This window comes from Pelophylax lessonae (genome assembly GCF_965119305.1).
Source record: "Pelophylax lessonae genome assembly, chromosome: 7".
Taxonomy (NCBI): Eukaryota; Metazoa; Chordata; class Amphibia; order Anura; family Ranidae; genus Pelophylax; species Pelophylax lessonae.
The window spans coordinates 195,085,946-195,097,767 of NC_138774.1; the positions used below are offsets into that span (position 1 = coordinate 195,085,946).

The 11,822-nt window shown below is 46.7% G+C and overlaps 1 protein-coding gene across 1 annotated transcript in view; it reads left to right on the forward strand.

Annotated features, from left to right (window-relative positions):
* Positions 1-11,412, forward strand: part of LOC309560565 (synaptonemal complex central element protein 1-like) — a gene marked incomplete at its 5' end in the record, with an annotated part of 145,026 nt that extends 133,614 nt beyond the window's left edge. Inside the window, one exon of the mRNA XM_082264190.1 lies at positions 11,248-11,412. Coding sequence (XP_082120316.1) covers positions 11,248-11,344 — 97 coding nt within the window. The 3' untranslated portion in view covers positions 11,345-11,412. The remainder of the gene's footprint in view (positions 1-11,247) is intronic.
* Positions 11,413-11,822: the final 410 nt, after the last annotated feature.

Consider the following 11,822-nt stretch of genomic DNA (forward strand, 5'->3'; position numbering starts at 1 on the left):
GGTACGCGTCAAATTAGGAGACCTCGTTTAGCTTACGAAAATCGTTGCAGAACCGCAACGTCCCGTCTGGTTTGGGTACTAAGACTGGGGACTGGCCCATTCACTTTTAGACTCTTCAATAACATCGAGTTTTAACATGAGTTGTACTTCTTCCTCAATAGCATGTCGCCGAGCCTCGGGTACCCGATATGGCTTTACCCGGACCTTGACCCGGGGCTCAGTGACGATATCATGTAGGATTAGAGACGTGCGTCCAGGGAGGTCTGAGAACACATCTGTGTTCCGACTAATGAACTCCCTGACTTCCTGGACCTGTTTGGAGGACAGGCTATCTGCAGCTTTTACCGAGGTTACTGCTTCACAGGCTTCAAGAGTAGGGGCTGGACCTTTTTCACCTAGAAACCCTGGCTGGGGGCTGTTGTTCTCGGACAAGTCCCTATCTTTCCACGGCTTTAGTAAATTTACGTGGTACACCTGCTCCGGCTTCCGCCGCCCTGGCTGGTGTACTTTGTAATTTACTTCTCCTATCTTTTCGAGCACCTCATAGGGACCTTGCCACCTAGCTAGGAACTTGCTATCTACTGTTGGTACTAGTACCACTACCCGATCACCCGGGTTAAAGTTCCGGACCCTAGCCTGTCGATTGTAGATCCTACTCTGGGCTCTTTGGGCTGCCTCCATGTGTTCCCGGACCAAGGGCATCACCTTTTCCATCCGTTCCTGCATCTGGGTGACATAGTCAACAACACTTTTGTAGGGGGTGGGTTGTTGTTCCCAGGCCTCTTTGGCTATATCCAACAACCCGCGAGGATGCCTACCATATAACAGTTCGAAGGGCGAGAACCCCGTGGAAGCCTGAGGTACTTCTCGCACTGCAAACATCAGATAGGGTAGAAGCAGGTCCCAGTCCTTACCATCCCTGGAAACTACTCTTTTTAACATGTTTTTTAATGTTTGGTTAAATCTCTCGACCAGGCCATCTGTCTGGGGATGGTAGACTGATGTACGTAATTGTTTTATGTGGAGCAGCTTACAGAGTTCTCTCATAACCTTGGACATAAACGGTGTCCCTTGGTCAGTCAGGAGCTCTTTAGGCAGTCCCACCCGGGAAAACATTTCCATTAACTCCTTAGCTATAAGTTTGGCGGATGTATGTCGCAGGGGTATCGCCTCCGGGTAGCTAGTGGCGTAGTCAAGGATGACTAGAATATGTTGGTGACCCCTGGCAGATTTTGGAACAGGGCCGATTAGATCCATAGCGATTCGTTCAAATGGGACCTCAATTATCGGGAGAGGTATCAGGGGACTACGGAAATGGGGCTGGGGGCTAGTTATCTGACAGACCGGACATGACTTACAATACTCTTCCACTTCTCTGAACACACCGGGCCAATAAAACCTCTGTAGTATGCGGTCCTGTGTTTTCTGCCACCCCAAGTGTCCCCCAAGAACATGTTGGTGGGCAAGATCCATAACAAGCTTGCGGTACGCTGTGGGCACCACCAACTGTTCAACCAGTTCACCCCGGATTTGATTCACTCGATATAACATTTCCTGTTGAACAATAAAACGTGGAAACATCAATTCAGCCCCAGGGTTTTTTGGTTTACCATTAATGATTACAACATTTTCCCAGGCCCTGCTTAGGGACGTATCCCGGTGTTGTGCAGTCCCAAAATTTTCCCCGGAGACATTGAGGTCTGCCAACTCAGGGCCGGATGGCAAGTCCTCCACGTCTCCCACCATTACATTTAGTGGGGTGGTGTCCCCCTCTATCACAGAAGCTGTGGTCACCCCTACCGAGGGCCCTTCGGACTCAGGCTCCCAGGGCTCTGGCCTCACACTGGAACCAGGCCATTCTGCTAGGGTTGTCCCTGTCTCAGGCTTGTCAGACCCTTTAACCGTAGGCCACAGTGCCGGAAAACCTGGAAAGTCCCTTCCGATTATTAGTTCATGTGGCAACTTGGTAGCGACAGCCACCTCATGGGTCCATTTGCCGGCCGCTGTAGACAAAGTTACCAGCGCTGTGGGATAGTCCTTTAAGTCTCCATGAATACATACGACCCCGACTCTGCGGCCGGTATATTCAGCAGGCCGTATTAACGCCGTTCTCACCAGGGACACCAGACTTCCTGAGTCCAGCAGAGCCACCGCCAAAGTGTCTCCCACTTCCACCTGACACAGATGGTTACTGTCTATCACCTCACCAGTGCCTGTGGCGCATAGCTTTCGTGCATACAACAAGTGGCGGTGTCCATAGTTAGTCTCCATAGGCTCGTCCTGTTGGGGACACTCAGCCTTCACGTGACCTGGCTCCTGACACCGCCAGCAGACTATTGGGGCCGGGCGTACAGGGAGTACGTCTTGAGTGTGTCTCATTGCCACCAAGCGTTGGTTCTGTGGCGGAGATTTCCGGGGTTTGACTGGCCCCCTCCCCCCTGTACATCCCTGCAAGTTCTTGGTGGCCTCATAGCGCTCCACCAGGTCAACCATATCCAGAGCATTGTCAGGAGAAGCCTGGCCGATCCAGTGCTGGAGGGGATAAGGCAAGGCCCTCCAAAACATGTCAGCCAATAAGCGGTCCAGCATATCAGTGGGCTTTAACAGATCAGGCTTCAGCCATTTTTGCAATCTGTGCAGTAAATCGTAATATTGTGGCCTGGCCGGTTCGGGCCGCTTTGTAGCCCCACTGATGCACTCGCTGAGCGCGGACTAAGACATTTACGCCCAGTCTCGCCAGGATCTCACCTTTTACGGTCGGGTAGTCGGCAGCTTGGTCATCTGTCAAATCGAAAAACACCTGCTGGGGTCCGGATGCCAGGAACGGAGCGACCACCTCAGCCCACTGGTCACGGGGTAGCTTCTCCCGGACCGCCACTTTTTCAAATATGGCGAGGTACGTCTCGACGTCATCCGTGGGAGCCATCTTGGGTATCGCTGCACGGACCGCTTTCCAGGCATCATGCACTCCCCGAGACACCCCAGACTTTTCCAACGCCAACACATGTTGCAGCAGCCGTTGATTAGTCTCCTGCTGTGCACGCATAGCCTCCTCATGTCTTTTCTGCTGTTGCAGGTTAGTCTCCCGCTGTAGCTCTATGGCCTGCTGTTGTCCTAAACTGGCCTGGGTAAGCTGCCTTATCAATTCCTCCATCTTTTCCTGTGGCTGCAGCTTAGCAGGCTTAATATACGACATGTACAGTCACATTCAGCAGAACAAAAATATTTTGGCGTTTTACGCCAGCCTCACTGCGCATGCCCGCATCCGAGCACCAAATGTGGGGATTTGCTCTGGTAGGTAGGATTTGCGGGTGCAGTATAGAGGCAAAACAGATGGTTCTTCAAGTAAATCAGGAGTGTTTTATTTACACTTCAGGAACACAAAAATAACAGTCTTTCTTGGTGTTAACTCACACCCAACAAAAAGGAAAACGACAGTCTTTAAGGCAGGTTTTAAACACAGCAACAAGTCCATTCACCTGTGTCTCTTTGGTGCTGTTCACACACAGCAACGGATCAGTTCACCTGCTTGAAACCTTTCCAGACTCAGCACTCACTTCCACAGCCTTCTGGTGCATGGAGACAAATCTCAATCACCTGTTAGGCTGTCTGCCTTATAAACCCCAGGCAAGACCTGGCCTGGAGCGTGGGGAGCAGCCACCCACCCATACCTTAACTGCTCCCAATAAGAGCCGGCCCGGATTCGGCTTTGCAGCCACACTAAAATAAAAAATGTCAAACAGCACTAGCTGCTCCTGACACAGAATTACCGGCTCTTATCTCACCAAGGCCAGGAACCTCGGTGACACGTATCTTCCGTCGACCACGGATCCATGTGCCCTGTCACAACACACACATACATACACAGTATCTCACAAAAGTGAGTACACCCCTCACATTTTTGTAAATATTTTAATATCTTTCCATGTGACAACACTGAAGAAATTACACTTTGCTACAATGTAAAGTAGTGAGTGTACAGCTTGTATAACAGTGTAAATTTACTGTCCCCCTCAAAATAACTCAACACACAGCCATTAATGTCTAAACCGCTGACAACAAAAGTGATTACACCCCTAAGTGAAAATATCTTATTCGGGCCCAATTAGCCATTTTCTCTCCCCGGTGTCATGTGACTAATTAGTGTTACAAGGTCTCAGGTGTGAATGGGGGGCAGGTGTGTTAAATTTGGTGTTATCGCTCTCACTCTCTCATACTGGTCACTGGAAGTTCAACATAGCACCTCTTGGCAAAGAACTCTCTGAGGATCTGAAAAAAAGAATTGTTGCTCTACATAAAGATGGCCTAGGCTATAAGAATATTGCCAAGACCCTGAAACTGAGCTGCAGCATGGTGGCCAAGACCATACAGCGGTTTAACGGAACAGGTTCCACTTACAACAGGCCTCGCCATGGTTGACCAACGAAGTTAAGCGCACATGCTCAGCATCATATCCGGAGGTTGTCTTTGGGAAATAGATGTATGAGTGCTGCCAGCAGTGCTGCAGAAGTTGAAGAGGTGGGGGATCAGCCTGTCAGTGCTCAGACCATATGCCACACTGCATCAAATTGGTCTGCATGGCTGTCATCTCAGAAGAAAGACTCTTCTAAAGATGATTCACAATAAAGCCTGCAAACAGTTTGCTAAAGACAAGCAGGCAAAGGAAATGGATTAATGGAACCATGTCCTGTGGTCTGATGAGACCAAGATAAACTTATTTGGTTCAGATGGTGTCAAGCGTGTGTGGCGGCAACCGGGTGAGGAGTACAAAGACAAGTGTGTCTTGCCTACATTCAAGCATGGGAGTGTCATGGTCTGGGGCTGCATGAGTGCTGCCAACACTGGGGAGCTACAGTTCATTGAGGGAACAATGAATGGCAACATGTACTGTCACATACTTAAGCAGCGCATGATCCCCTCCTTTCAGGAGAGAGGGCCGCAGGGCAGTATTCCCACATAACGACCCCAAACCCACCTCCAAACCCACCTCCAAAATGACCACTGCCTTGCTAAAGAAGCTGAGGGTAAAGGTGATGGACTGGTCAAGCATGTCTCCATACCTAAACCCTATTGAGCATCTGTGGGGCATCTTCAAACGGAAGGTGGTGGAGCGCAAGGTCTCTAACATCCACCAGCTCTGTGATGTCATCATGGAGGAGTGGAAGAGGACTCCAGTGGCAACCTGTGAAGCTCTGGTGAACTCCATGCCCAAGAGTGCTGGAAAATATTGGTGGCCACACAAAATATTGAAACTTTGGGCTCAATTTGGACATTTTGACTTAGGGGTTTACTTACTTTTGTTGCCAGCGGTTTAGACATTAATGGCTGTGTTTGAGTTATTTTGAGGGGACAGCAAATTTACACTGTTATACAAGCTGTACACTCACTACTTTACATTGTAGCAAAGTGTAATTTCTTCGGTGTTGTCACATGAAAAGATATAATAAAATGTGAGGGGTGTACTCACTTTTGTGAGATACTGTGTGTGTATGTATGTATGTATGTACAGTGGGGATCGAAAGTTTGGGCACCCCAGGTAAAAATTTGTATTAATGTGCATAAAGAAGCCAAGGAAAGATGGAAAAATCTCCAAAAGGCATCAAATTACTGATTAGACATTCTTATAATATGTCAACAAAAGTTAGATTTTATTTCCATCATTTACACTTTCAAAATTACAGAAAACAAAAAAATGGTGTCTGCAAAAGTTTGGGCACCCTGCAGAATTTATAGCATGCACTGCCCCCTTTGCAAGGCTGAGACCTGCCAGTGTCATGGATTGTTCTCATTTATCGTCTGGGAAGACAAGGTGATGTCAATCTCAAAGGTTTTAAATGCCCAGACTCATCTGACCTTGCCCCAACAATCAGCACCATGAGATCCTCTAAGCGGTTGTCTAGAAAACTGAAAATAGTTGACGCTCACAAAGCTGGAGAAGGCTATAAGAAGATAGCAAAGCGTTTTCAGATGTCAATATCCTCTGTTTGGAATGTAAGTAAGAAATGGCAGTCATCAGGAACAGTGGAAGTTAATTAAAGCAAGATCTGGAAGACCAAGAAAAATATCAGACAGAACAGCTCGCAGGATTGTGAGAAAAACAATTCAAAACCCACGTTTGACTGCACAATCCCTCCAGAAAGATCTGGCAGACACTTGAGTTGTGGTACACTGTTTTACTATAAAGAGATACTTGTACAAATATGGTCTTCAGGGAAGAGTCATCAGAAAAAAACCTCTTCTACTTCCTCACCACAAAAATCAGCGTTTGAACTTTGCAAATGAACATATAGACAAGCCTGATGCATTTTTGAAACAAGTTCTGTGGACCGATGAGGTTAAAATTGAACTTTTTGGCCGGAATGAGAAAAATGTACGTTTGGAGAAGAAGGGGCATAAAATTGAATGAAAAGAACCTAGAACCACTGGCCATCAAGATACGCCTTAATCCAAATATCCTGGGCATACAGTGTGGAGGTGTAGAACACAAGTGCGCCCTATTTGCGGACGATATCTTGATGTACATTTCGACCCCTCTGATCTCTATTCCCAACCTGCTCAGGGATTTGGAGGAGTTCACGTCCATCTCTGGTCTTCGGGTTAACCCCTCAAAGTCCCAGGCTCTAAATTTAACACTAGACGAGACCCCACTGTCTGCTCTCAGAGACAATTTTACATTCACCTGGCAGGAGCGGTCGCTACCGTACCTTGGGATACACCTCACGACTTCTATAGCTACTCTTTACATACGTAATTACCCGCCTTCGTACAAAAAACTGCGAGAGGACCTTGCTACTTGGTCAGCTAGTCCCCCGTCGTGGTTCAGTAGGTTGAATTCGGCAAAAATGAACATATTGCCTAGATTGTTGTATCTGTTCCGCACTTTACCTGTAATGCTTAACATGTCTGATCTTAGAGAATTCCAGGGGACAGTTGTCCGATTTATCTGGGGGGACAGAGGCCCAGGGTGAACAGACGCACTCTTTTTCCCCCGAAGCTAAGAGGGAGATGGGGGGTCCCAGACCTGGGCAAATACTATAATGCAGCACAACTGGCCCACTTGATTCGCTTTCACTCCCGAGCTCCTCTCCCCATTTGGATGCAATTGGAAGCGGCCCATCTACGGTCCCAATCCACCATGTGATGTGGTTACGGGCCAGAGACAGGCCAGGAGTACTCTGCCCTACCCTGTCCCTTTCCTTGGGAATTTGGGATAGGCTGTCAGGCAGACATACATTTAAGTCCCCCTATGCCCCATTGGCACCCCTGTTTGGCAATCCCTCGTTCCCACCGGGCCTTTGCCCCTCGGTGTTTGAGTGGTGGACAAACAAGGGGGTTTCTCAGGTTGGCCGATCTGTGCGATCACCGGGGGGCTGTTTACTAGGGCCCAGTTGCAGGAGAAATATTCCCTCCCTGAGGGAGAGTACTATCGCTACGCTCAGATTTCTCATTTCGTAGCCTCCCTTAAGAGTAAGAGTGACATCACTACCTCCACACAAATGGAGTATCTCTGTCGTACGCTGGATAAACAAAAAAGCTATATATCCACGATCTATAATACACTGCATGACGATGACACTAAACTATCGTATATGCTATGCTGGGAGGAGGATCTGAATGAGTACTTGGACCGAGCTGAATGGAATTCTTTAGCACAGTTTAATTCTAGATCCATACTCAACACTTCCTTAATAGAAGCTAACTATAAGGTGTTTCTACGATGGTACATGGTCCCGGTCAGGCTGGCGGCGGCGGTTCGCACTGCATCCCCCAACTGTTTTCGGGGATGCGGACAAGTAGGCACTGTCCTCCACATCTGGTGGATTTGCTCAAAGGTTAGACGATTTTGGATCCGTGTCTATAACTCTATCTATTCATTAACACAAGTGAACCTGGTGAAAGATCCCCAACAAGCTCTTTTGGGTAAAAAGACCGCCCGACCTTTAGTGTTATAGAGCGGGGGCTCTGTATCTACCTCGATTTGGTCGATGTCTTACTGCTTCTACTGTAATTTTTCTCTGATTCCTGCTTTTAAAGATATCTGTATACGTATTTTCATATTTCATGTTCCACATATGCTGTACCGCCTTCTATCTGTATGGTTGAGCCGAGTTGGCTCATTTTGCACTGTTATGCCTTTTATGAAAACTCAATAAAAATTATTTAAAATGAATGAAAAGAACCTTTGTCCAACTGTTAAGCATGGGGGTGGATCAATCATGCTTTGGGGTTGTATTGCAGCCAGTGGCACAGGGAACATCTCACGTCACGAGTAGAAGGAAAAATGGATTCAATAAAATTTCAGCAAATTTTGGATGGTAACTTGATGCCATCTGTGAAAAAGCTGAAGTTAAAGAGAGGATGGCTTCTACAAATGGATAATGATCCTAAACACACCTCGAAATCCATGGGGGATTACATCAAGAGGCGTAAACTGGAGGTTTTGCCATGGCCTTCACAATCTCCTGACCTCAACATAATTGAAAATCTATGGATAGACCTTAAAAGAGCAGTGCATGACAGACAGCCCAGAAATCTCAAAGAACTGGAAGACTGTTGTAAGGAAGAATGGGCAAAGATACCTCAAACAAGAATTTAAAGACTCTTGGCTGGCTACAAAAAGCGTTTACAAGCTGTGATACTTGCCAAAGGGGGCAGTACAAGATATTAACTGCCCAAACTTTTGCAGATTCCATTTTTTTGTTTTCTGTCGTTTTGAAAGTGTAAATGATGGAAATAAAATCTAACTTTTGTTGACATATTATAAGAATGTCTAATCTGTAATTTGATGCCTTTTGGAGATTTTTTCCATCTTTCCTTGGCTTCTTTATGCACATTAATACAAATTTTTACCTGGGGTGCCCATGCTTTCGATCCCCACTGTATATATCTATATATATATATATATATATATATATATACACACACACACTATATTGTCAAAAGTATTGGGGCGCCTGCCTTTAAAAGCACATGAACTTTAATGGTATTCCAGTCTTAGTCTGTAGGGTTTAATATTGAGTTGGCCCACCCTTTGCAGCTATAACAGCTTCAACTCTTCTGAGAAGGCTGTCCATAAGGTTTAAGACTGTGTCTATGGGAATGTTTAACCATTCTTCCAGAAAGTGTATCTGTGAGGTCAGATTTGGACCTCCCAAGCACCAAGCAAGCACCGAGTATAAAGCAATGCATAGGCTAAATGGTGTGAAACTTGTTTGCCTAGGAGACCTCTGCCAAAAAAGGTGCAGAGTTGCTGGCAGCCCTGCAGGCCCAGGCACCACATGGATAACCACGCACAAGCTCAAGACAGGCAAGGTCATGTGTAACAATGAGTCAAACCCGTTAGTAACACTTCATCTAGGAAAGCTAACAGACGTACCTTGCCTGGGCCCCTTGATTAACCTTGTAGTTCAATGTTTCCTCGGCAGATACCCACATGGACTGCTCTTTAAGGTTAGGAAACTGTTTGCTCAATTCTTTTAGACTTTTTTAGACGCAGCACCAAAGGCATGTACACAGGGTGTGCTCGGGCCCACCTAATCACCCAGAGCGCACCATGTAGAGTGTCAGTGGATGCTGGGCGCTGGAACACTCTCCGTGAACCTGTACTCAGTACAGGAAGGCAGCCGGCAGGGCTTTTTATCATCCAGAGCTTCTGCCACCTCCACCGCTGGCCTCTAGCATCGGCAGTCAGCACACACAAAACCCTCCCTGCAGAGGAGGGGGCGGAGCGGGGTATCTACGCAGCCCGCGCCAACAGCCTGACCTGCCACTGTAGGTTGTAAAAGATTCTCTTCTGTAGGAGAGAGGAGAGCTCTGAGGGGAGGCTTGGGTTGTATCCTGGCATAGCACACGCATGACCTCTGCACCCTGTACATAGCACACGCCTGAACTCTGCACCCTGTTCATAGCACACGCCTGAACTCTGCACCCTGTTCATAGCACACGCCTGAACTCTGCAACCTGCACATAGCGCACACCTGAACTTTGCCCCCTGCACCCTGTGTTGATAATGTAAAGGGTGTGTCCTTGGAAAAAGGATCCTAAGAGGAGGAGGCAGGGGTGAAATAGGAGGAGGCGTACAGATGGCAGAGGTGGCCGAATCTTCCGCAACTCATGGTGGTACTCCAAATTTAATAGGTTTACCCCTCGTAACTTGCTGCCTATCCACCATTAGATTTACCCACTTTGTGGTAAACAATTCGCACCTCCTCTGCCCATGCCTATTGTCCCACATATCTGAGGTCAGGTGTACCCTGCCGTTGACAGTTTGCTGCAATGACAAGGACTCTATTCTGGGTCATGTAGGGCAGAGTAAAACTTTTGAGAGAAAAATAGTGGTTGCAGGGAATAGAGTACTGGGGGGACAGTAAAGGCCACATGGTGATGAAAGCAGGCTGTGTCCACTAATTTTTAGGTCAACAGTTGCAGCACTAGAAGTAATGCAAGGCTAGAGATGAGGCAATGGAGTGGCAAGGGGTGAGTTGCTTTGACTCCAAAATCTGCAAGATGGAAGGTTGGCAGGGAACACCAATATAGGAGAATTTGGAGTGTAATGAGGAGGGTAATGGCTCAACTTTCAGCCTCTGCCTCCCACTCCTGGCTCTGCCACTGCCATTTATTACTGTTGGAGGTAGAGGAGGCTAAGATCCTATTAAACTATTTCTTCCCTCCCCAGGATGTCCCTGCACGTCTTCAGCTCACCTGGTAGGGCTATTTTTGTCTTCCATGCTGGGTGTAATGGAAAAGGAGGAGATATGGACACCTAGCGGTGAGGAATGAACAGCGAGATGGGAGCAAGTGGCTGCCCCAACCCTGATCTCCCACAACCAGCTTTGTCCGCCCCTGCACCCGCACCTGATCAAGTCACCCCGCTCACTACGACCTTAGTAGCACCGCCACTGCCCCACAGCCTAATTTAGTAGGGGAGGGCAATTGACGCCACTGGCTGACTACATGGCTCCCCATGGTCATACTGTAATAAAAAAGGAATCATACAAGAGCATTATACCTGCAGCCCTCAATGTTTTCTTCCTTTCTCGCCATTCAATATAGTTTTTAAGTGTTTTGAAAACACACAGTGCTGCCCTGCATCATCTATAAAATTGCACACATAAAGTACATGTTATACAGATTTTTTGTTCTATATATATTTTTGTATATACAGTATATTGGTATCTGGATAGCCCTGTGCCTTTAAGAAGCTAATTTATTCCCATCATTTTCTGCCTCATATGCCTTGTCTTTCAGACTGGAAGCAGAGCTGAAAGCTGCAGAAGTAAAGCTGTCTAAGACCTCCAGAGCTGTGTCTGGTGAAATCAACCAATTTTACAGTGTTCATTTTTAAATCAATACATGTGGAATTCTGAACAAACTTTTTTAGCCCTCATTCTCCTGTTTTGGTCCTAATTTCAGCATTCCTGATAAGTTATTCTGTTTCGTGAAGTTCATTAATTATTTGTTAAATAAAGTTTACTTTATTTACTTTATTTTCTTGCTAGTGGCTATCCTTTGCTAGAACAGATCTCACCAAATGGAGGCATGTCAATATGTTATATATGCATAGCTCCCAACTGTCCCTGATTTTGAGGGACTGTCCCTGATTTGGAACAAAGTCCCTCTCTCCCTCTTTCCTCCTCATTTGTCCCTCATTTTGGTCTGATCTATATAGTTGTATATAAAATGCAATATTTCAAAAAGTGTTTCCCAGTGCTAAACCTTTCACCTAAATTCTAAATGACTGCATTTGTAAATTTCAAAAGCCAGTATAGTAAGGAATAGTGGTGGTAACAAAAAGCACTTGTGGGTTTAAATAATATTTTTTT